At 44.6% G+C, this 27,119-nt stretch overlaps 1 protein-coding gene across 1 annotated transcript in view; it reads right to left on the reverse strand.

The window, feature by feature from the left end:
- HACD3 (3-hydroxyacyl-CoA dehydratase 3) overlaps positions 1-27,119 on the reverse strand; it is a 213,139-nt gene that overhangs the window by 33,709 nt on the left and 152,311 nt on the right. Inside the window, exons 5-7 of the mRNA XM_078683068.1 lie at positions 22,203-22,254; positions 21,412-21,522; positions 19,318-19,445 (exon numbers count right to left, since the gene is read on the reverse strand). Coding sequence (XP_078539194.1) covers positions 19,318-19,445; positions 21,412-21,522; positions 22,203-22,254 — 291 coding nt within the window. The remainder of the gene's footprint in view (positions 1-19,317; positions 19,446-21,411; positions 21,523-22,202; positions 22,255-27,119) is intronic.

A 27,119-nucleotide genomic window follows, 5' to 3' on the forward strand; every position in this document is an offset into this window, starting at 1 on the left:
GGCTGTCTGCAATTGGTATTACCGGCTCCGCCTTAGAGTGGCTGATATCCTTCCTGAATAATCGGACCCAACAGGTGTGGATGCCGCCCCACGCATCCTCAGCCAGGACACTATCTACTGGGGTGCCTCAGGGGTCTACTCTCAGTCCCCTGCTGTTTAATATTTATTTGACCCCTCTGATTTTCTTGGCCGAACAACTGGGTGCAAAATTCATTGCCTATGCCGATGACACCCAGCTACTGTTCACTTGGCCAGGTGCCGATCTGGATACCTCCTCTGTCCAGCTCTGCCTCTCATCGGTCTTCCGTTGGCTTGCACTTGCTCAACTGAAGTGCAATGAGGAAAAATCTGAAGTTTTCCTCTGTGGAGATTTTCCAACCAATTTCAGAGAACTATTGTGGCCACCCGATGCTCCCTGCCCCCATTCGACGGGAAACCCGGCAAAAAACTAGGGAGTGTGGTTTAGTGAAAACCTTAAATTTGAGGTTCACATTAAAAAATTAACCGCCGTTTGCTTTGGCACTCTCAAAGCTTTACGCAGATTCTTTCCCTAGCTTCCGATGGAGGCCAAAGTAACAGTGTCGCGTGCCCCTATCCTTTCTCGTTTAGACTACGCAAACGCCTTGTTCATCGGCATCCCAGCTTACTTGATCAAGCGTCTTCAGATTATTCAGAATGCTGTCACTGGACTTCTTTTTAACATCTCGAGGAGGTCTAGCATACGGCAACATCTGCGTAGTCTACACTGGTTGCCAGTGGCCCAACGGATTCTGTTTAAGACTCTGGTTCTATCTTTCAGAGCCACACTTGGTCAAGGACTTCACTACCTGATGAGGCACTTCTCCATGTATGTCCCCAACCGCCGCCTTAGGTCGACCAACCAGTGCCGGCTGGCTATCCCATGATTCCAGCGCGCACGTTTAGGTGGACAATCCATCTCTGTAAAAGCAGCAAAGGCTTGGAATGCACTTCCTTTGCAACTTCGCGCCACTCAGGATCTTCATCTCTTTAAAAAAAGCACTAAAAACGCATCTTTTCACCATGGCACTATAACTTCCATTTCCACTCCTTCTGTCTCTCTGCATGAGTTCGCGCCAGGACACTCCAGAGTATTTGAGCGCGCTACAAAACCTTTTATAACATAACATAAATGAACTGTACACATTCATTAGTTTGGAAAGCAAAAAAGAAGGTACGTTTTTTGTAATAAAGAAGTGTGATGCAAACAAAGATTTCAATAGGATCAAAACAATTCAAGAGACAACTTGAATTGGTAAACTTGTTGAACTTGGTGATGCGCAAGGTGCAAATCATATTCACTAAAACCAGATTTCCACACATTATCATTTGTGTGCAATGTAGTTTTATCAGTAAAACTGTTGTAAGGATCAACAGGGCTTGTGCAAAGCCTCCGTTTTAGGTACACATTTTAAACTTGACATATTTTTCTAATGGTGCCTTTTTACATGTTTTCCACTTACTCAATAATATACTTGAAAATTATTCTGCATGCGCTACATTTCCTAGTAGGCATATTATCAGGTTGCACGTGCACTCTATCCAAGGCTAGGACCATTGAGTGCAATGCCCTTGCATTTGGTTGTCGTACTGGAGACAGCCCTAAGTCTCTAGACAACAATCCCATCAGCCCTGCACCTTTGACACAGTGCCACTAAAGCGCTGCTTTTAATATATAAACCGCCTATGAGCCAAAGTCTACAAAGGAGCACTTCTGCTGGGATTGTCCTGAAACGCTGCGCACTGTGACTGAAATGCAAGCCTGCTGACTCTAACCTTCATTCTGCAAAGGGCAGCCTGGTCTACACCAGATCGGCTTCCTGATACATCACACACAGTTATGGGAGGGAAGGGGGCTGGTTTGTGCCAAGAAATCTGGCAGAGGGTACTTCCGCTATGCTCTCGCTAGTGTAGGTAGTATTAGATATGAGTATAAATATAATCATATTATCACACAATACATTTATAAAGGTTGAACTGTTTATCTTTTTCACCATTCTTGTGATTCTGGTTACAATGATTTGTTTTGTCCTATTAACAATTGCAGCTCACACTTTTTATACAAGAATACAATTGTTTCAATAAATGTTTAAAAAGTCAATTTGCATCTGTGTCTCTCCTTTGGTATGACAAAACGGCAAGTCTGTGCAAATTTAGTGCCTAATTCAATGGAAAACTCACTGTCTGTAAATGACAGTGCGCTTCCACACAACGATTTAGTCACATACATTTTTTTTTTTTAAAGCGTGCCTCCGGTCCATTAAATCAAGGTGGGTCGCAAAGGTTTGTCATGCTATAAAGTGAGTTGGGTTCTAAAAAGTTTAGGAAGCACTGGGTTAGACCTTTTCTAATCGAATCAAAGCAACCCTGATGTCACCACAACAATGGCTGTACTTGTCACTGCTGTTCTGCAATACCTCTGCAATTCCATCCATGGGGATAACAAAGATCTATACTTGTTACTTTTGTCCTGCGTTACTGCTACAGTTGCTGGTCTGGTGTTAACAATGCACTAAACATGCACATCAAATTTAGCTTGCACTATCTCTGCCTTAGGGTCTTTACATGAGCATCAGCGCTCATGACAGCCACTCTCGAACCTAAACCTTTGCACTACCAGCGATATAGGCCACAGAGTATAACTGCTGTAACCTTATATATCTTCCTCTTTCTACCTGCACTACCCCTGACATTGCCAACCTTGGCGTCTGCACAGCCTTCTATATCCTTACGGCTGCAACACCACAGGGCATATAACTAGATCAACCAACTTTTTGAGCAAGAACTGCAAGGCATACCTCTCTAATCCGGAAAGAGAGCAGTGTATTCAACACAGCGGATTTCCTGTGCTCGACACTTATTTACATTAGTTGTCCAGTGTAAGCATGAATAACAGATTCAAATGTGTCCTGCCCATTCTCCCAGAAAAGTGCCATCTTGTTCTGGCATCTATAAAAAGTAGTCCATAGTAGTGAGGCAATGAAGGGAAGGATTTTATCAAAGCACATCAGTTCCATTTTAGGAGACCGTTCCTTTCTCGTGGAAGTACTGGTTGCTTTCTTTGGAATATTCCTGCACTTGGGTGGTCAATTCACACATACGGACTGCACACTATAAGCCAGTGAGAGAAATAGTCTGTGTTACATCTGCAAAAGAGGATTTATTTTCCAAAAAACTGCTATCTTTATAAAGGAAAAATGAGTCCGGTTTTGACCCATTGCAGAACTGAAAGATTAGGACCATCAAGGAACATGCCATAGACCAGGCCCCAATTCAAGACTGTAGAACCTATGGGTTGTGGGCGGGACTTCCAGGGCACATTAGGAAGCCGTAGCACAAATAGGATACTTATCTGCAGTGTTATGCCTGGCAACGATTTGTGTGGGTGCATTAGTTCAAGATGCTGCCTGAACCAGTTCGCACATGGCCTTTTCCTTCCCCACACTTTTGCTTTGTTCTCCCTTTTGGCCTCATTGGTTTTGTGTATGTTTCTGGGCTTCTTCCTTTCTGATCACTAGGAGTTAGTAGGCTCCCCTTCCCCGGTCTCTTTCTGCACTTCTTCCTTCTAATTACTTGTTTCGAGTTCTCTGGTTGCAGCAGATAGTGGAATGTTTCCTGATCTTCCTTACATTCTTCAGAGGAGGGTGTCCAATTAAATATAGCTTGATACCATGTTTTTAAGTCTTTCCTAAAGTATTTTATTATGCTTTGGTGCAACCATCCCACAGTAACTGCAATGAGAAGCAGCTTGCAGATCAAGACTCTACCAGCACTGCCTGAGCTTTTGCAGGGTCTGTGTTTTTTCTCAACCCTTCCACCCCATTTTTCGCAAACTTCTACTTCTGGCAGTGATATGAAAGCCTGCTAGTATAAGAGGGTTGGGACTGGGAGGTTGTGGATTCTCATCGAGTTCAACTTCAGGGTACACCATGAGCATGACAGCCACTGCCATACAATTTAAGCTTCTTGTGATAGGATGTTCAATCGTGTTATGAATTGCTTGTTTAGATCGCACTGTTCTCAATTTGAATGTCATGTTGCATTTCAGCACTGCTCTAATGACTTCCCTGCTCCGGGTTACAGCATGCGGATATGTTGGTTCCACAATAAGCATGTTGCTTTGGCACAAATCCTTTTGGGGTCATGTCCCTTAAATCTGTAATTAATGCACACGTGCTGCCCTTCAGAGTCGGGATGCATTTGTCACTCTGGAACATGCTGCCGGACTGTACCCAGTTCAACAATGGTATTTACTTTCAACAGCATGTGAACAAATGCAAAACTGCCTCTGAATATGTCTGTCAGTCTACCCACCTCAAAAAGAACCCACTTCTCTGGTTTTCAATACACTCAAGTGGATGTCTCTTGTACAGTATGAAATGTAAGAGGAATCATGCAATTAATGCTAGCATGGGAGGAACCTGGCTTGCTGCTGGAAAGATGCAATCTTCCCTGTTCCATGTCCATCAACATTCCATGGAAAAAAATTCACTAACTTGCTAAAATGTATTTGCAGGCCTTACTTTTACATGATATGTTGCTAATGCGCTGAAGTCTTCGTTTACCTTAGTGAAAGATGTCAATTTATTTCTCATAAAATGTGCTTCCATTACTGCGAAGCACTTTAGGAAATGCAGTTGGGTTCGACTTAAGGCCAGAGTGGAGAAAATGGAGTTGAAGTATTCGTTTATTATTGCAGCCCTAAGATATATATATATATATATATATATATATATATATATATATATATATATATATATATATATTGCATTTTGGAACAACTGGGACATTATACTCACACATCCTGTAGGTCTACAGCAAACATTCAATGAACCTCTTGGAACTGTAGAAAGATCTGATGCTTTGCCAGTTGCCATATGGTTTGGAAAAGCTCGGTTTTAATGCCCTGTATGTTTTCCACGCCGGGTATTTGTTGTTCCTCCCCATGGACAGTGTGAACAGTGGAGTTGCTATACAGTTTTGGCTATACTGTTCGTCTGCTGAGGTTAGCTAAAAGTTTAAAGGGTGTTACCCAAAATGACCCCCTCCCCCCACCCCGAGTTTTGCTGAATACTGCCCTCTCATCTCATGCAATCTGGTGACTGGTAAAGGTGGCAGCACAATTCTAGTACAGTGGTATATGTTTTTTTACCTGTAGGACTGTTGTGCAAGCCAATCAGTTGTCCCCATTCCAGGTCCACCTAATTCCCCATTATTTAGGTCTCACATACCTGTAGGTGATGGAGCTGAATAGACAGTATATGTATGAGGTCTTTGATAGCAGGAGTAAATAGGTGCATACACTTGGGCAATATGAGAAGGGGTGCACACAATGGTGGTCTCCCTATAGGGAATCTATAGTCCATGGAAGGTAACACAGCCTGTGACCTAAGCCTGCACCCTGTAATCAGTGTAACTACTGGAGGGTATGGTAAGGCTTTCAAACCTCTTCCTTTGTTTTAAGTAGACACTTTTGAAATGTATACCTCCTCTCTACCTCTGTTCGGTAGCAATGCTGGCCATGTGTTGGGCTCTAGCTCGCAATCCACATCCCTCACATTGATCAGTTCTACCTAACTAGTCGGAACTGTGAGTGACTCTATGCTCCACAAACCTGTGAAAGCAGGACTCAAAGGGACGAGGCACATCTCCAGGAGTGGAGAAAGTTGTAAGCCTTTAAAAAATGCAGTACTTTTGTTGGTGACAGTTTCCCGTCTGGCATCACAAGGTGGCATAATCACTATAAAGTTTATTTAAAGATTAGGCATACATAATTTAGTACAATCTAGTCAGAATCCATGAGTTGATAAATCAGAGTACAAGCCAAATTAAATCAATTTACAATTTTAATAATTTTTTGTCTTCTTAAGTGGGTGACTCCGAATGGGAGAACCTTGAACTGATAATGCTGACTGTCCACTACAAACCGGAGATATTTCCAGTAAGCAGGGTGAATGGGAATGTGGAAGTAGGCGTCCTTGAGATCTAAGGTGGCAAGGAAATCGCCTTGTTTGCGTAGAGGAAGGACCTGTTGAAGAGTGACCATATGAAAATGGTCTGATTGTATGTAGAGGTTTAATGGCCTGAGGGCCAAAATGGGCCTCAGGGTTCTGTCCTTCTTTGGGATGAGAAAATACAGAGAGTAAACCCCTGTGTTTTGATGATGCAGGGAAACTGGTTCTATTGCATGTTTTTGTAGGAGGGAAAGCACCTTTCGTTTTAAAAGTGTTAAATGCTTTTTTGACATTGGACGCTGTTTGGGTGGTATGTTTGGGGAAGTTGAAGTGAGCTCCACGCAATAACTGGATTGTATTATTTGTCTCACCCACCTGTCCGTGGTAATGGTGTTCCAGACAGGTAGGAACTGTAACAATCTTCCCCCGACCGGAGTATAATTGTCCGGGGGGGGGGGGGGGGGGGGGGGGGGGGGAGGGAAGTCATTGTTTGGAGGTGGAGGCAGTGCGAGTATTGATAGTTTGCCTTTACCCTTGTTGTTATTGCCCCTGTTGCTCCTCTGTAATAACCTCTGGTAGAGGAGGTCTGGGTTGGATTGTTATAGGAGGTGGAGGAATTGTCAGTGGTAAAACCTCTAGAGGCGCCACTATAAGAGCAGCGGCGAAAGGAACTTCTGGGAGTTAGCGATTGCAAAGCTCCTATTGATTTGGCAGTATCAGAATCTTTTTTTCATCTTTTCTAAAGATGAATCTGCACTAGGCCAAAATAAATGTTCCTGGTCAAAGGGTTGGTTTAATATGGTAGTTTGAACTTTGGGTTTGAACCCCGAAATATGTAGTCACGCATGTCTGCGCCAAAGAATACTGGTATTGATAGCTAAGGAGGCTGCGTCTGCAGCATCCAGAGCCCTTTGAATAGATGTATTAGTTATAAGTTTCCCTTCCTGGATGAGATCATTGGCCCATGTTTTATATTGATCTGGAAGATGTTGCAGTAGGGTCTCTAATTCATCATAGTGTGCCCTATCGTACCTAGCCAGCAAAGCCTGTGTGTTGGGAATTCCCCATATGTTGGCTGCCTGGGAAGCTGTTCTTTTACCAGACGCGTCCAACAGTTTTGAATCCTTATCAGGAGGTGGAGCATCGCCTGAGGTCTGAGATAGCCCTTTTCCTGGCATTGGAGACTACCAAGGAATCTAAGGGAAGCTGCCCTTTAATGTAAACAGGGTCAGCTGGGGCAGACTTGTATTTCTTTTCCACTCTGGGGTTAATGACTCTAGCCCTTACAGGATCTTTAAAGATTTCAGGAGCGTGTTTGAAAACCCCTTTTAACATTGGGAGAATGGAAGTGGACCTTTGAGATGGTGCAAAAGTGTCCATGAGGAAATCTTCTATAGGGTCTGTGTGAAAATGCACACCGTGGTATTCTGCAGCTCTGTGTATGAGCTGAGTGAATCCTAGAGTGTCCTCTAGAGGGGATGGTCTAGATGGGTAGATCTCATTTTTTAGTGTGTCAGGAACATCTGGTGTGCTATAATTGTCCCATGGATCATTTGGGATATTAGGATGATTAGGTTCCCCTAAAGGTTCATCATCCCCTCCCTCCCCAAAGTCGTCCTCATCCTCCTGAGGTGGAGGAGATTGTGAGGGTACTGGAGATGGGATAGGCGAGATGTGGTGTGGAGGAGGAGGTGGCGAAGGATTTCTTAAAGGAGAAGTGGCAATGTCTCTTTTCTATAAAAGGAATGGAGCTGGTGTAGGTTTGTCCATTTTCCTTTTGTTGGAAGGACTAACTATAAAGTGACCTGCCTTTGGGTCTATTTTGAGTTTTTTGGGTTGGATCAGGTTGAAAAAGCTCCTCCTCTGGAGTGTCTTGCTTCGGTGCCGAATTTTTTGGGTCCGACAGTTTGTGTGGCACAAGTTTTGGAGTTGTTTTATGCTCCTTAGGTTTCGAATCAGGAGTTTTCCTGGGTTCCGAAGGTTTAGTTGGGGTCTTCAGAACCGGTAGTTTGTTTGGTTCCGATAATTTTTTCAGATCCGAAGGTTCAGTGCTAGTGGATTTCGGTGCCAAATGCGCGATTTGGAACCAGACTTCGGTGCGGATGAAGACAGTGGTTTGTCTTTGGGTTTGTCTTTTGTTTTCTGTGCCGGGGATGTGGTTTCGGTACCGACGGTAGGCTGGCTCGATCCCGAGTCGCCTGAAGGCTTATGTGTTGACTTCTTTGCTGGGCCAGAAGGCGGGGCGTGGGAAGTTTTGTCCCGGTGTGCAACTAGGCCCGAGGGTGAAGGTGTTACCTAAGCAATTTTATGAATGGGTGGTGGTGGGTCAACATCAGTACTTATGACCCACTGCCCTGGAGTGATGTCTTTGACGTCAGAGTCGTCAGCTTCGGAGGCGCTAAAGTTGCCCTATTCGATCTGCTCCTGCTCTGGTACATTGATGCCTTCTTGGACGATATCGTTCGGTATCGATGATCGAGCCATGGTTTTTCGAGTCAGACGATTCCGTATTGTTTTCTTTGAGCGGAAAGAGGCACAAGCTGAACAGTCTTTGGCCTCGTGCTCGGGTGAAAGGCAGACGTTACACACCTCATGAAGATCAGCATGTGGAAACTTGGATCCACGCTGAGGACACTTTTTGAAAGGAGTCCTTTCCATGAGCCAAAAGGCCTGATGGCGCAGATAGGCCCGAAGGCCTACGTCGACGACTGGAATCGAAGAATTTAAGTTTGTAGAAATGCGCGTCGAATGAGAAACGTGATCGAAAACAATACTGAAGAATGAATGAAGGTTTGCACGTCAAAAGGTAGATCGGTAACGACACCGAACTGGAGCGCTACAAACACATCCGAGCCCAATGGCGGAAAAAAACAATCTGAAGATGGAGTTGATGCCCATGCGCACTATTGTTTACAGGAGGAGTCACCTGTCTCGTGACTTCCAAAGACTTCTTCCAAGACAACAACAAAGTGCAAACATCGGGCCCAACACCAGATGGCGATCTATGCATAGTGTGTGATCTGCAGCTCATATGCCTCGAACATCAATTTACAATTTGTATTTATTGTTACTAGATCTACTGCTAGATATCCGGGCCCAGTAAGTTGTACAGCTTTTGGATTCTAGATGTTTCGGTGTACCAGTACAGGGCAGATGTTATGCTAGGAGTTAAACTGTTGCTGTGTTGTAACTTGCTTACACAGTTGGAGGGACACATCTGCTGCGATTTACAGGGAGAAGATGTACTACCCAGCAAAAAAAATAAGGTGGAGTTCCACTGCAAGAAAGGAAGCGATCATGTGCCCAGTACAATTTGCACAAGGACCTGAACTGGCGAACCTGCCTAGATTATACCTTAATTGACCAGCTCTGCACAGAAGACACAATATCCAAGCAGTTCAGCTTGCTAAAATGAACAAGAAAGAATGAAACCCAAATACCAGCATTGCTTGGGTCATGAACTAACATCACTATCTGTTTTCATTTAGTTTTAGAACAGTACCATACCAGTATGGTGCCCCTATTCCCGCATAGCTGGACCCAGAGGGTTCAGTTGGTTATCTTCCTTCACTCCATATGCAAGGGGTCCTGTTCGGTTGGTTGGTTGGTTGGTTGCCAGAAAGGGTCATTCTGATTCTGGCATCGTTTGAACCATACCTCTAGCCCTTACAGCTTCTCAAATATTGTCACTGATTGTCATGTTTAAGATCTAACTCTAAAGTCTAACCCCGAGGCGTAATTTGTGAATGGAAAGAGACTTCTTAGTGGGTGCTGATCCAGTATTATATTTACCCACCCACCTACATTTAAGACCAAAAAGCAGTTAGGGTCCTAACTGTTTTTCTTTAAATTGTGGCCTGCTTAGACACTGCTAACTGCATGACCATCCATGAATGACTTCAGCAGACAGATTATTAAGGAACGCTCTTTGCACCAATTAATGCATGGTATGGGTCCTGTGCTTTCTTGGTGCAGAGTTTTTGGCTATGAGGATTTGACTATTTTTGTGCTTTTTGAGCTTTATTCAGGCTACTAGGTTCAGCTTTGCACCATGAGCCAATGAACCATATGCCCAGGTATATCATAGCAATATTACTACATTGCATCATTTGCAGAATCAAACATTATAATAAATGCCCCGATTAGTTGTAAAATGTTGAAATGAATCTGGCTAGAATGCTAGTAGTAGCATCTATTTTTCTTTGTTCTTCATTTCTGCAGTGATTCCTTCTTTCCCACCAGAAAACATAAGTTGTATTCTCTGAAGTTACAGCACTGGCTGAACATTAAGGGGCACTTTAGAATGATGGGCGGATCGCCACCGCCCGCATGGTGGTGGCGATCCGCCCGACATTCCCTCCCACCTACATTTCCCCGCCATATTACTATGGCGGGGAGGACCCCCGGCGTACGGAAAGACCGTCCGCCGGTTTTCCGCTCGGTCGAAGAGTCGACTAGGCAGAAAAGGTTTTAATATGGTGGCGGTGTCTGTTAGACACCGCCATCCATATTAGGACACATGCAGGGATATGCCTTTCCGTGGCGGTGCACTGGGGGCCCATAGCAGGCCCCCAGGTATTTGCATGTACAACGTGGCAGGCACCGCGCGGTGCCTGCCACAACTTGCATTTTTGTCATTGCGGCGGGCGGTGATGAAAGCACTGCCAGCCGCAATGTTAAAAATGCGGGATGCGCCCGCCAGTGTGGCGGGCGCATCCTAATTGTATGTGTGGGACCGCCGCATGCATTGCGGGCGGTCCCATTTCCCGGCCACCCGCCATGCTAATGATGCCCCAAGTGTTATTTACTGTGCCATGCTGTATGTCAGCTTCTAACCACTAACACATATAACAGCATGCCTTGACTACTTTAATCTGCCACCCGAGGAGAGCTAAGGGCCTACAGGAATCAACCTGGATTTCTAATGAGTAGAGTTGTATTTATGGCCTTGGGGTATCAGTACATGGACAACCGGACTGTCTCGGCAGACCAAGAAATGCCCCACAGTGCCAAATTCCCTAATGTCTCTTCCACCCGCTAGTGCCTTATTTTGAGTTTCAAGATGGACATAAATCCTCTCTTTGGTCCCTTTTTTCTGAAACTGAGTAGATTAACATGTTTCTATGCATCAGTGGTACTTGGTCTATTGCTCACTTTTCACACAGCAGCAAAGGTTCTGCAAGCACGCACTGGATCTTTAAAGATAACATCGGCATGTCGCATCATACCTTTAAGCATAGGTAGAGTGCGGCTAGCCCTGCAGCTCTAGCAAGTAATTCTAGATATCCTACATTGTCGTCAGGAGGGGAAGGCTTTGTAGGGTAAAGATATGAGTCATTATCTGTAGGTGAATCCGTGTTATAATCATCTTAGGGGTCTATTGGTAAAATATTGTCCCCCATCTCCATCATCATCAGGTGGTGGAGAGTTAGCTGGGGTAATCAATAAATACTGCAAAGATGGAGAAGATGGTGTAGGGGAAAGCAGTGGTGGAGGAGGAGGGGAGGGGTTAGTACCTACATTCTTCCTCTTCAAAGGAATTTGGTAAAGGGTGCCCTCTGACTCAGGTTTGCGTTTCTGAGGTGATTTAGTAAGAATACGTCCTGTACCTCGATTTATATAAAGTTCCTTTTGTTTGGTGTCCGATTTGGGTGTTGGGGCATAGAAAATCTGATTATGCAGCTTCGGAGGAACAGTTTTAGGTTTCGGCACCGAGGATTTCGGTGCCAGGTTAGAATGACTTTTCGGTACGGAAGATTTCTTTCTCGAAGGAGGGTTTGTTTTTGATGTCAATGATTTTGACTCCGGATCAGTTTTAAGCTTTGAATCTGAACGTTTCGGCACAGTGCCAGACTTTGGCTGTCTTGATCCAGAGACGGAATGCTTAGTGACCTGTTTTGGTGCCGGTCTGGAGGGCGGGGCGTCAGAAACATCTTCTCGGTGCCAACCATGACACGAAAGCAGGAGTGGGACGGAAGCCTTTTGTTTTGGCTGAGTTGGAGTTTGGGTCAAGGGGCATTCAGTAATCACGGGATGGTGACCTTGTGGCAAGTCTTCTTCCATCTTAGAGTCGTCGAATTCTGGAATGAAGGCAAGTTCTTCTGGTTCTTCCTCGGCCCTTTGTGCGTCAAATTTGTGCTCGATACTTCACCGAAGATGTCCAGCGTGTATTTGACGTTTTAACTCTGCATTTTCGCGACGTCGAGCCAGACAATCACAGAGCATTTTATTGGATCGGAACGATCTGCATCCATCACAGTCCTGTTCGTTTTGCTCCGGAGACAAGCACAAGTTGCACACTTCGTGAGAGTCGGTGCGGGCATACTTGGCGTGGCACCGAGGACAGAATTTGAATGGAGTCCATTCCATTGACAGCGAAGTGGACCGACGCGGTTAGGCTGGACGGCCTTCCTAAAGATATGATAAGCGGAGAAGTGGGATACGCAGTCGAAACAATACCGACGCAGGTAGTATGGATTGTGCACAGCGGGGAACCCGATGAAAAAGTTTCGAAGGGGAGTGCAGCAAAACACGTCCGAACCAGATGGCGCAAAAAAAAAAAAAAACCCAATCTAACAATTGAGTTGATGCCCATGCACACTATCACCAAAAGGGGAAGTCACCTACCTGGTGACTGGAAAGACTTCTTTGAAGTAAAACAACTTGCAAACATCCGGACACAAAACTAGATGGCAGGAGTATGCAAAGCATGGGATATACAGCTCACATGCCTCGAACATATGTATATGTATGTCAACTTGACTTTACACACATCAGAGGGGCTAGTACTGCCCCCAGCTACTCCTTAGCCATGACCACCAGCTCGATCCACTTTTTTCTTTTGGTGGGAAGAAGGGTGGTGGGAGAGAAGAGAGGAGGGGCAGTCATGCTCTTTCCACCCTCCATCCAACCACCCTTCTCACTCCACCAACAGAAAACTAAAACCAGGTGGTAGGCACTGGAAGGAGAGGGACGAGGATTATTTATGGTCCTTCCACAGTTCCTGATTTATTTTCACACAGTTACTACATTTCAGAATGCAGTTCTGTACAAGCAAAGGATTTTGAAATGAAGGATCTGCGTGTCTGCACCCCAGCAGAGTTGGGCATTGTCTAAATATGTTGTTATCCTAAGCAAACATCCTAATAGTGTATGCAGGGGCGGATCCTGTATTATAGTGGAGGAGCGTCGCCCCATTGCTGAAAGGCAGCAAATGAAAAATAAAATGGTAATAAAACTATTTCATAATCATTTTATTTTTCACTTACTCAGCAGAGTCCGCCAAGTCTACGGATGGGCAGGGCCAGCCTACACCTTCCGTGTCAGCAGCAGCCAGGGAGGAGGAGTGGTAGGTGCACTGTAAGTGCGCAAGTAAGTTTGGCGGCTGTCTTTGGACAGCCAAACCGACATGCGCACTTACATTCTCCAACCCAGCTGTCTTGCAATGACGGGTGGGAGAGGATGCACAGACTCCCTTTCCCTAACTGAGCAGCATTTAAGCCCGCTCAGACCACTACTGGCACGTCTCTAATGCTGGGTTTAGCATGAGTACAGCATCTGGATTGAGGGGGGAGGGTAGCAGAAAAGCACCAAGGTGGCAAGAGCAGAGGAGCACTGAGGTGGCGTCTGGTGGCGCAGGTAGGTTCTTTATTTGTTTTTATGATCCCCTCTGCTGCCTCACTAAGTTTAAGTGGCAACAGCCGCCACTGAGGGCATGCCTAGGTTGTGGGGCCCAAATGTACAATTCAGTGCCCCAGGAAGGGGCAAGATAATGTTTGGATAATGACAGAAATCTTGCCTTAGAGGAAGAACATTCTCTTTCCCACTACCATACTGTTGTACTGTAATTGGTCAGTTAAAGGGATTGTGCTGCACTGGTTGGGATCTACTTTTCCACTTAACAAAATAAATATGAAAATGTGTTGTCCTTGACTCAAAACAATAATTCCTGGGTATCCAGCAATATAAATTCCACATCACTGCAGCCTTGAAAGTAAGACGGCCCAAATTAGTCACACCCTGTGTTGCGTGGCAAGCAAAGAAACAATACTTTTGGACAGTTTCAGATTATATTTACCTGAATTTAGCTGTTACGAGATCTGTGCTCTAAATGTCATATTAAAAATTGCACTACATCATTTGGGGATAAAGGGCATGGCACATGACCACGCCCCTGAAGGTTAAGGCAGTTGAAATGGAGATGTCAATGTGTACGACTTTAATCTTTGTATCAGTGAGAAGCAAGTCCCTTTACCTTTTCCAAATACATATATGTTTTATAACCATTATGTATCCCTGTGAGGAGGTGAAATTAGGGTGCCCAGAACCAAGCTCAAATGAGACAGGTCTGTGCCAGGGATTTTTGTGACTGGGAGGGAGGCCCATAGTGGGAGGATAAGAGGTCATCATCAACAAGTTGCAGCATGCCAAACAAAATAGCTATGCTTATTTTTCATCAGATAACCTGTTCCAGAATTGGGAGAGAAAACTCTCTTACCTGGGAAGAGAGAACGGACAGGTTTCAGGGGGCAGGAATAAACCCTACAGCAGGAAAACATCAGAATGCAGAGAAAGCCATGAACTGTTGTTTTGGAGAAGAAAGCGGGACCTGGACGTGTGTAGGGGGCGGAGCCTAGTGAGAGGACAGCTCATAGTGGAGAGGGAAGGAAGGGCAAGAATTTGCCAGAAGGTTCCTTCACCAATTAGAATGGATGGTGAGGGGTTGTGCCTGGAGCTTTAAAAGTTGTATGCAGAACAATATCCCAACTGGTATTATTAAGCTAATTACTTGAGCAGTACTTTAAGGAGGATATCTATACAGTATTATCCTACAAGAATCAAGGAGTCAGTTATAATTTTCATAACAATGCTAAAGAGCAGTATTTTATATTCAAGGAAAGTTAAAGGATAATGGCAAGTAAACACAATTCGAGACAGCACTGTGTAAACAATAAACAATTAGCAGATATCAGCCCATAAAATAGTACAAGGTGCACGAGTGCAGTGAGTTGTGACACTACGGCAGCGCAAGTGACAAGGAATACAGCGTGAACGGCGCAAAGTGCAAAAGTGCAAATATATACAGTGAATCAACACAAAGGTTTCCGAATTAATTTCTGATATCACAGTTCAATGTTTTTAAAGGGAAAACCAATGTGGAAAAGCGCCTGGAGTCTGGCTGTTAGGTCGACGACGTTTCGATCCGTGTGAATTGGGATCATCTTCAGGACATGGTGGGCTGGGTACAGTGCGTAAATTGAATGTTACAATTACAGTCAAGCTCGAGTTGGTCCCAATCTTGGTGATACGTGGAAGACGAAGTAATACTGGAGTAATGAGTAGTCCAGGGCGGTGTCATCCGGTGGCGTCAGAGCGTTCACTTCGGTGATATGTGGGTTAATTATCTTCACAGTGTCGCACGCATCACATGAGGGAGGAATAAATCGTCTCCGGAGCTGGCCGTGAGTCAAGTTTAGTCGCAGCAGTCAAGCTTTAAAAGGCAGGTTTCTCTCAGTGGAGCTGGAGTCTGGCTATGAGGCAGCACACTTCGGGTGAAAGGTGCTAGAGCCAGTCAAGAATTAGAGAAATACTAGGAGCGAGAAGACAAGAAGATGAGCCCAATTCCTGTAGGTCAAGAAGAGTGGAATGTCATTCAGGAACGGGGTCAAATCTAACCTCAATGAAGCCCAAGGTCAGAGCATGAGAGCTATGAACTGGGATTTATACGAATGAAATCAGTGACAACCCTGACAGTGAAGATTAACAGTGAGAGGAAAAGATTTATGAACAGAGGATGAGCCATAAATGGGGTTAAATCAGTCCATGAACATTAATAGACCTTTGTCATAAAATACAGCCTGTCTCCAGATCCGTCATTAACTGTTGGCAATCAGCCATACGCTTCTCCGCACTTTCAGATCTGTATCACCTGGGCACATCTGGAAAAATCAAGATGAACTGCTCAGAAGACGCCCAACATTGGTCTCATGTATGAGTGAAAGAGGAGGTGGCAAATGGGTGATCCCTTCGGTACTATAGAGTAAAACGATACCAATGTTGATACTGGAGGACAGTGCTAGATCTGTTAAATCAGGACATATTCCATCCACTTCCATGCAAACAACCCTCTCACTAAAGGCCAATCCTCCTTTGCAATCTTCTTTTGAGGACATAGTAGGCCATGTTGTGAATGACAGGCGACAGGTCCAAAATAAGGGCTGTGAACTCCTCTACGCCATGTGCTGCAGTTATTGCAGTTGTTGCCTAGTGTAACTGACAAAAACTGCACTGGTTCTGCCCAGGATATCTTATTTTTATTTCAACTGTCTGGTATGGTGGATAATACGCTTGCTAAGGCATTCACCTTTATTCTAGGCGTACAGTCCCAAATGGAGGACATGGAAGAAACATTCAATTTTTACCTTTAAAGTGTGTTGGAGGCCGAGTGAATATTGTGTCGAAATACTCTTCTCTATTTTCTACTATATTATTTGTTATAAAGTAGTAAAATACCTTTTGGCAAGACAACATTGAATTACACACCTAAAGAATTTAGGAGTCCTAGCTGGTATAATCAGAATAGATGTTCCTCCACCTACATTTCATGATCCGCACCAGACTAAAGTACATAGCGTGCTGCCTACAAGACAATGTGCTCATTTCAGCACAAGTTACTCTTTCACTGCTAGTCTCTAAACACCATTCTGGACTCCCCCACAGCCCCCATTTGTGTGCTGCACTTTGGTAATTCAACTGGTAGGAAGCTTTGTGGGAAAAGACGATAATGAAGCTACAGTTACTGTTGAAAGATCAAAGGTAGAATCTATAAAAGAATTAGCCGGAGACTATAATAAGACAACTTCATACTGCCTCTAGCTGAGTCTAGCTAGAAGGAAGCTTTGTGGGAAAAGACGATAATGAAGCTACAGTTACTGGTGAAATAGCAAAGGTAGAATATATAAAAGAATTAGCTGAAGACTATAATAAGACTATTTCATACTGCCTCTAACTAGAGCTAAACAACAGTATCTTCCTGCATGGAGAGTTGTGATCATATGAAAGAAAGCAACTCAGAATCGCAGCTGGAGCCACAGTTCCCATTGACGCCATAGCATCTTAGTATCCTAGCACTATAATACTGAGGAAACAAGCACTTAAATAAAAGTGTCTCTTTACTGTGCATACTGACATTAGCAATGACTGAGACATTTGCCACTGCAGTGTAACAGTTTCCCAGATACATCAATGCCTCTTACATTACAGATTAAATAATCCAACAAGTCCGAGATACAGAGACACCTGTCTGTACAGTACACACGTCATGGCAGCTGAAGAGGGCCTAATATCCATTATGTGAAAATAAGTTGTGAAGGACACACTAATTCCCACAGAATTGAACAGAAAACAACACACACACACACACACACAGGATTATGACAAATCTGCTAGACTCTACCTAGATTTGATCACTAGGAACCTGGACAACCGGATTTGCCAGTTAGACTTCAGTCTGCATCTATTCGGACAAGATATGCATACTCCAGACTGCAACAAACTGGACCAGGAAAAAGTGACGCAAAACCACATTTGAGGTTCAGGTGCACTATACAAATTACATTTATCATGACATAGATAAACCTGCAAGTTAGAAGGTAAAGTCTCTACTCCTTTTCTAGCTCAACGAGCCACGCAGACTACATGTGGACATGAAATACTGCAACTAAGTGACTAGTGAGGTTCCTGGACTGCAGACCTACAAGTACATTGGTTTGTTTGTGTTATCAGACTTAACAGTAATTGCTGTGTGGTTTCAACTGCCTTGAAGCAACTCTTGAAAATGTATGAAGAGCCCTCGGTCCAACCATTACAGCTGCTAAACCCAAATTGCCTTCTGTTCTTCTTTATGGTTCTCCAACGGTGAGTCACAGAACTATTCAAAGTCTTGATTCAATCTTTATCAAAAATATCTGTCAATGATTTCATTTACAGTCATCAACTCCACAGTCATATTAGGTTAGAATTTGGCTTAAAATCGCTACACTCTCAAAGCAATAAGGTACTTGTGAACTTCAACTCCGATTGTGGAACAGCAACAGACAGAAGTCCTTAAAAATACCATTCTGCTAGATATCATTTTCAGTGATTCCAATCTGCCTGACTAAATTGGAAGGAAACTATACTCCATTATCACCCAAAATGAGCTATCACTACTTGAAATGCTGTTTCAAATGAAAAAGACAAACTGCAAGGTACTAATACAAAGTAAAATTAAAGAGATTTCTTACCTTATTGACTTTATGTTATCATCCACATACAAATATGCATCATTAATTCAAAATTCCTAAACTACTCGAGACAATTGAATCTGAATCCGACCTAGAAGCAAGCACCACGAAAGAATACCGGAGATATATGGATTTATATTCTGGTCTTGTAATCTGAGGGCACGTGGAGGAATACAGCAAACGAACATAGTCTGTGCTGTCTGTTTAACAAGATGAGACTCGAGCATACTATTTGTGTATGTTCCAAACTTTTAGAGCTCCGAAAGAAATATCTACGGCCATCTTTCAGAGCTGCAAATATGAAAACTATAACACACCAACATCCTACTGTTTTAAAGGGTCCTCTAAGCGTGTTATGGCCTATTTGATTGAATGGCTTAATTTAACATGCAATTGTTTATTGGTTATAAAAGATTATCTAAACTTGATTTATATAGGCTCATTTTAACTTATAACTATTTTCACGTATTGTAAATTTGCTGCTGCCACATATATTGCTATTGATTGTTTAAATCTGTACAATAAAGTATTACTACTACTGCTACTAGAAACCTACATATAGAAATCACTGTGAGCTGTAGCAATGCCGGAGTCCAAAACCAGACAATCCTACGGGTTATTAACAAGCTGTAGTGTTTGTGTGTTCAAATGAAGAATGTTAGAAAACAGTACTCTCATAAGACACTACTATAAAGTATAAACATTTAGGCTTTGGCACCAGTGAAACCTGAGGATGAAGTGCTCCAAGGCAGTGCTAGCACTGTACACTCTCAATGCACCCACACTGTTGTGCCTACAGATGTCCAAACACATCCAGCTCCCCACACGGTCTGTCTTGAACTCGAATGAATCACAATGTTGGACCATATGTACCAAGACCCTCCCCCACCCCCCAAGTCTGTCAATTCGCCCCTGGTCCCTTGCACTTTCTCCATGTACCACAAGGTGGATCCCTGTGGTGAAGATCCTAAAACACCAATCTGTATGTCACAAGCACTTCAAATTCTCAGTCCAATGCCCCAACTCATCACACTGTTAGTCCAAGTTATGTTTTCTGTTACCTGAATAACTGCTGGAATGACACCTGTTTTAACCAGTCCCAGCAGAGGATTGATGATCTCGAGCACAGCCAGCATCTGGCAGAAGTACAACATGTCAGCCATGGTATGGAATGTGTCGTAGAAGGAGTCTACATTGAAAGAGATCATAGAATTAACATTAGTACACGTATCCACTCGCAAGAAAAACACACTGTATAAGTGCACTCCACACACGCACCCAAAGGTGCACAGTGGACATCTTTGGGTGAGTGGTGGAGTGCAGTTATACAGTGTGTATATCGGGATGAGCAGCCCAATACAGCTGTAGTCTATAAATGTACTCAACCCCTCGCCCACCCAGAGAGGCACACTGTATAAATGCACTCTGCCCACTGTTCAAGAGAAACACGCGGTACAACCGCACACCATTCACTCAGACAATTATTGCCTTTTTCCCCTATATTTATTTTATTCCATTTACAAACAGAAAGAACAGACCATCCACGTTAAGTGCAAGTGAAATCCCAGTATAGTTAAGGAGAGAAATATCAAAATAAAAACATGTAGCATTTTCTGTCAATTTCTCACATAGTGTTCATTAATTACAGATATAAACTTTATGACCCACCATTCCGCACAGAGGCATTTTACAACACCAATTAAGAATTCCCTTTAGGCTTTAAATCCTTGTCCCAAACCTGTACTTCGCGTGAAAACTATCACGTGAAAATTATCGGCAAGTAGACTAAAGCAACAACTCCCTTCTTTCGTTAGAAGCACTCGGATCCTTCACCAACACTATTATCAACAGACTATATCACTCTACTGAGGGCATATGTAATTTCTGCCCATTGCGCAGTTTCATCAGACACTTTATCATCAAAACTGACCTCTTTCAATCGCCTCGCTTCTGCAAGCGCCCATTCGGTCGTCTCTCTCAGCCCCTCAGTAACCTCAGAAACTCTTCTGGAAAGACAGTGGATTGCTAAAGGCGGAAGACTAACCCCAAACATCTCAAATTGTACTGCATTTTTCTTTCCTGGGGCACATAAGTATAGTATAAATACTGTGCTCCCTCAACCAAATGACCACACTGAATAACTGCACAGCCTCCATTCACCCCGGGACACCTTGTAACTGCACTAAATCTGACTCAGTTACCCAGAGACATGCAAAGTAACTGAGCTCTGCCACTTACCAACAATCACGTTTTGTATAACTGCAAGATGCACAGTCACTCAGAGAGGGATAGCAGCACTCAACCTAGCTATGCGCTCACTCAAACGAGTACTGTATAGAACTGCAGAGCTCACTTGTCCAGATAATGACACTTCATTACTGCACAGCCTCCACTCACCCCACACAGTGTCACTGCACCACACTGTGTCACTGCACTCTGAAGCGCACTTGTTAACTTTACTTTACCCACTTACCCAACTCTGTATAATTGTGCCATGGGCACTCAGAGGACTGCTTAGGTGCAGTCCACCCACCCTCGCATGTATGCTGACAAGTACTGTAAAACTGCAGTTCCCTCTAATGAAGAGGGCCACACTAAGTAACCATAAACAACACACTTATTCGGAGACTCACAACTATCCTCTGTTCACTAATTCAGACACATAGCTTATGTACTCAGACAGTTCACTCTGCCCACTCATCCAGGTGTGCGCATGTACACATATACACATTGTATTGTATTGTAATAGCATTTATATTGCGCTTACTACCCCTGACGAGGCGTCAAAGCACTTTTTCGGTGAGTAGCACGCTACTCCGGAACCCATAAAGGATTAGTGTTGGATTAGTATAGTGAAATATGAAAGTAATTTGAATGGTAGTATATGAAAGTAATTTGAATGGTAGTTATTAGTCAATTATTTGGATGGAGAAGGATAGTGGAGGGATAGAAGAGGGGAAAAAAGGTTTGCATTTATATAGTGCTTGGTACCCCTGATGGGGTTTTGAATAATTTTTTTGGCAAGTAGCAGCTACTCTGTAACCCACAAAGGATTAGTGGTGAGTTAGTATAGTGAAATATGAAACATAACCACATGCTGCAAATTACACCACAGGTGAACAAGGAAAAGACAAAACCATTTTACCATTACTTGCCTTGCCCCAGAATGAAAAGTCTGACGGTCATGTTCACAAAGACCCACGAAAAGCCTAGGAACTGGACCAGATTGTACATGAAGAGGTAGCCCTTCTTCAGGTGTGCAAATGCTGCAAAAAAGTCATATGCAGGTTAAAGATGAGGATACAATCCTTCTGGGGCGTAGAGGTGCAGGAAAGTAAGCGAGGGGCTGTACCTACCACCAGCGTGAATTGTGTCATCTAAAGTCTTGTCTATTAAATCTAATCTCATATTTAGGCTTAACAAAGAAGTACAACAATAAGAAGAAAAACGTATTTCTGGAGCGTATGTCTACATTTCACACATAGGCCTACATTAATGATGAAGCTTACAATAAATAGCATGGTAGGAATTCACCCTCTTAGCAATGGCCTAGCTTCCCTCTGAGAGGAGGATCTCCCCGTACACAGTCGATAGACCCACAAACAGTCAGATAATCTGGCCATTTGGTCAAACATCCACAGCCATAACAAAAGTTGGACTTTGGGGAGCTGCGACAATGAGCTTGGCATTCAGTGCGGATTTAAATTATCTTGCAAGAGAGTTTGCTGAATCTGCTGAAACAGCACTGCTTCATGCTCCACTGTTGTGCCCCTAAAAAACACAAATGGGCACAATTTGTGTACAACTCTGAGGTCTACAGCAGACATGGGGAGTAGCCTTGTGGGGCTGCTAGAAAATGGTCAAGTGACCCTGTTGAGTCTCTTGAGCCGTCATAAGTCCTCGACCAGCACACTTCAAGAGTTGCCATCACAGAGGCCACACTTACGGTCTTTGGGACGTCTGGACTCTACGTGAACTTTGTTTATCCGTTCTTCTTCCTAAATGGGAAATATTGAACAATCAATTTACAAAATCAGACATCCCTGTACTCTTTTCAAAAGCAGACCGTTCCATAACGTTGAGTATCTGAAAAATAAGACTTCAATAAACCTTTTGTATCGTCATCTTGCAAACATCATAGAACGTTGTTTTCAAGGCCTTCCTAATGTAATTAACAATTAATAAAATGACAGTGCCTATTCTTTGGACACCAGAACCCACTTTGAAAGTCTGCTTGTATCCTCCCCAGGATCTGGCCATCTCCTGAAGAATTCACTTCATAACCCACTACAATAGGAGGTCTCGATATAGCTGTGGGACAGACGCAACGTTGTCTAATCTGGTGGGAGACAAATCTTGGTTCTTACTAGAGTGTCTGCTTTTAATTTCAACCTCGTCTCATTACTGTTCTCTGATAGTGCACCTTTAACTAGTCTATTGCTGGGAAAATGCATCCAATCCAAGTCCTGCTTCTAAAAAAGAGAAAGATCCTAACAGGAGCACTATCTTAGAGGAAGAGTAAAAATAGAATGAGGTAAGGATTAAAAGGAACTAAAGAATAAAAGCTTTAGATGAAGATTCTAGTGCTTTTAAAAGCACAATATCTACAACTAAGAGTAGAATGGGCCATCCAATAAAGTCTACATTTAAAAAAATGTCGGACAGTAGTGCAGCTGCTCACAGACCGCTAGACAATGAGAATAATACGCTGAAACGCGACAGCCAGTCACAGGCAGAGAACAGATACTGAACTCAGAGAGTCAATAGCCTGATCCCGATGTCAGTAGTACCCATCTCTCTCTCCGCCCTCCAACCGCACACACACACAAGAGATGAGGTAAGGCTAACACACACTAATTGGAAAGTCTCCCGCACCCAAGCATATACAAACGTCCAGACACACATGCACACACACAAGAGATGGAGTAAGGCTAACACACACTAATAGGAAACATCCTTCTTTCCCTGTGCTAGAGGCAAGTTGCACCTCGTCCAGGACTTCAAGCGCAGAACCGGCAGAACCGCAGAACCGGCTTCAAGGCTCGCCGCACCCGCTCCGCGGGTGCCGCTTCGCACAGGAGTGCGTTAGCTTCCATCAACCGGCACCTGGGCATCCTAGGCGGAGGTAAGGGTGTGAGGCTAGGCGTGGGCTGCGAGTGTGCAGGGACTCCAACTCCCAGGAGTCCCTGCGAGACCACGGACTTGACATCCGGTCCGCTCTCCCCGCCGGCCCGCCCCCCCGCCCGCCTGTAGCTGTAAAAGGCGCCTCCTTGCATTACCTGTTGGGACATCCTTCTTTCCCTGTGCTAGAGGCAAGTTGCACCTCGTCCAGGACTTCAAGCGCAGAACCGGCTTCAAGGCTCGCCGCACCCGCTCCGCGGGTGCCGCTTCGCACAGGAGTGCGTTAGCTTCCATCAACCGGCACCTGGGCATCCTAGGCGGAGGTAAGGGTGTGAGGCTAGGCGTGGGCTGCGAGTGTGCAGGGACTCCAACTCCCAGGAGTCCCTGCGAGACCACGGACTTGACATCCGGTCCGCTCTCCCCGCCGGCCCGCCCACCCGCCCACTATATCAGAACACCACACTCCCGCAGCGCGGGACGCAGCTCGGGGCGAAGACCGGGCTAAGAGCGGGCCGTTTGAGGCCGTTGGAGGACAGAGAGGACTGGACTGGCCCACCCCTCTTGGTTCAATATTTTTGGTAGCTGCATCATTGTTTGAGGGGAAATAGTTCCATCTTCCTCACAGTGCCCTAGCGCTATGGATACAAGGGTAACCCGTAGCAAGTCTTCTAAATGTGGGTCACTAATCAGTGGCCCCATGGATGACTTTATAACTCGCACTAACATAGCCATAGACGAAGAAATATCTAAGCTCCAAACCCGGGTCTCGCTAGAACTAGATGCCGCAAGAAGAGTTTCCCAAGTAATTGCACTTTCCAAGAAATCCTCCCTAGGCCACATAGCCACCTCTGTCACCCCTGAGCGCCCAGCCCGCCTTCATTGCATAGTCACCCAGGTAGATGTTCATCATTCACCGACCCCAGCTACTCCTGTACCTGTTTTAGGAAGTAGGGATGAGGATATTCCATCGACACCTCTCAGTGTGCTCATCCCTGCTCCCATTGCATCTCTCCCGAATTTGTCTCATAATATCTCCAGTGGCAAACAACCAAAGAGGAAACGCAACTCTCGTTCAGCGTATTTCCGTAAGAAAGCGAAAATTGCTGTTCCAAAAGATATGTCCACAAATAACATCACAGCACTTAATGCTGGAGCTGAGTCCACCCCTAATACCAAGCCATGCAGTGAGGGACAGGGAAAAAATCCATCTGTTCCCCTCTTTAATACCACAACAGGCGAGGGCCCTAAAGTAGATGGGTTAACCAATAACAATAAAGAATTTATAGAGGTGGTTTGGGACACACTTAAAAAACTTTTGTCCCCTTTGGACCTAAGACTATCAAGGATAGAAAATAACCTGTTAGAAATGGAGAAGAGCATTATTGCGTTGGCCACTCTTGGGTTGAAAAGTCTGGAAAACCAGGGCATTCTTACAGCTGACCCAATGCCACAATCTATCGCACCCCAAACCGATCTAGCTCCCTCTTCAGTTTTATCTATAATAAAACCCGTTCCTAAACCAAGGACAGTCACGGTGGAACAAGCTCGTGTTAAACCAAAAGCTTCTCCACGAGGCTCCACACGTAACTTGCAACACCCCAAGTTTGAAACATCAATTAGACCGGTTCCTAGTGAAACTCAGGTCTCTTCAGCTAAAGATAACTTTAGAGGTGGCTATATTGACCTTCCCCCAGAGGCAAACGACTATGTTGTTGTCTTGACGGGTGTTCCAACGTTAGGTAATGGCCAAATTGAAAACCACTGGTCGCTTACAAATAAAATAATGCATTGGTTGAACGTTAACAGACCAATCCCCAATGGCAACAAAAGCAGGGTATTGATGGTTCGCAGAACTCCGTGGGTAGGGCCAACGCTGAAATCCAGTCCGGGGGACTGCATAGTAGTGACCTTCGAAGATCCACACACGGCGCACCACATTTGTAATTGGCCCAGTAATGATAACTCCTCAGTCAAACCTAAGCCAGTATCCTTTTTCTACCCTCCCCGACCTACCTATAATCAGGGGGACAACTGGACATTGGTCCAGCACCACCAAAGGTCGAATAGGTCCTGGGCCCACAGGGAGACTCTGTCACATTGGAATGGCCTCTCTACCTATAATAGATTTGGTGGTTTAGAGGAGGTGGATTGACTCCCTGTGCAAACAGCCAAACAACCCCGAAGGATATTCTCAACCTCGCAAAGGCATCCTTCCATGGATTGTCCTGCCCCTGAATTTGTAATAACCCGAGTAGGACGATCCAATAACGCAAGGGTTGATGGGGTGGCAACGTTATTGGACTTAATAGCAAATCGTAACAGGGAAGATTGGCCAAATCCCCTCTGCGTGACCCCCCCTGCACTGACATCTCTTGAACAGTCGGATCCTGCCTGCCTTGCCCCCTATGTGACCTCCAATTTCCAGCAAATCGAGCCACTTGCGAGGCCTTTAAAACCTGTGGGTGCGACTGTTTCTCTTGTGCCCATGTCTATTGACTCCACCAAGGTCTCTCTACCAGCTGATTTTGTTTTAAAAATTATATCTTGGAATGTGGCTGGTCTTGGTCGTAATTTTGATATCCCTGAATGGAACGACTTCCTGGAACCCTTTCACATTTGCCTCCTTCAGGAAACCTGGTGTTTGGAGCCAAGACACCGAGTGGGATTTTCCACTTTTTTTATCCCCGCAGTCCAGGAGCAAGGATCCAAAGGTCGCCCGTCAGGCGGCCTCATCATATGGATTAGTATCGCTCTGGGCTTCAGGGTAAGAGAAAGAAACACCCAATCCTTGGATCTCCAGTGGCTAACGATAACACACAAAGGGGGAAAAAGCATGGAAGTCTTTAACATCTACCTGAGGGGTGCCAAAGGCGGTGCATCCCATCTACCATCTATAGGCCTAAACGGCAATTTGGCTGCCTGCGATGCAGATTCCCATATAATGCTCGCAGGGGATTTCAACTGCTGCTTTGAGCCCTTGGCCAGTGAAGACATCTTGGACACTTTTGAGGAGGACACCAGGAGAGGTGTTCCTATTTTGAATCTGGACCCGATTCCTAAATGGTCGCAAAATGCAATAGAGATCAATGCCTTGTGCATGGAGTACAATTTGCGACCAACCAATGGCCGATCCAAATCTGACCTCATGGGTGCTCATACTTATAACAGACATGGCCATACGTCTAGGATTGATTATATCATGCTGAATTACAATCTCTGGCAGCACCACCTAGATATGGAGGTTATAGTGTCGGGTGATAGCGACCACAACCCCTTGTCGCTATCCATTTCATCTCCTTGGCAGGCTGGGAGGCAAGGCCTATCTGGTCATAAGTGGAAATCCTCCCATGAATTAGTCCCCACAAACTGTAGTAGGCGCCTAAAGTGGGCAAAAGTTTTAGCCGACGATACTAGGATGGCCCAAGCAGGGACAATTTTGGAAGAAGTGGAGCCCCGGATGATCACTTTAAGCCAAACCGATAACAAGATCCTACCATTATTCACTGAGACTGTACTGGCGCTGAGTGACTTATTTATTGTTCCCCAAACCACTCGAAGGGGTCCCTTGAAATCATTGCCTAAACAGTCAGACAAGTGGTATACTCCAAAATGTCGCGAGGCTAAGAAGGAACTTGTTGTGACATTGAAGTCCAAAGATGCAGTCGCTATCAGGGCTGCTAGAAAATTTTACAAAAAAATCATAGCTGAAGCTAAACAGATTTATGATTTTAACTTCTGGGTA

This window comes from Lissotriton helveticus, chromosome 3_1 (genome assembly GCF_964261635.1).
Source record: "Lissotriton helveticus chromosome 3_1, aLisHel1.1, whole genome shotgun sequence".
Classification (NCBI taxonomy): Eukaryota; Metazoa; Chordata; class Amphibia; order Caudata; family Salamandridae; genus Lissotriton; species Lissotriton helveticus.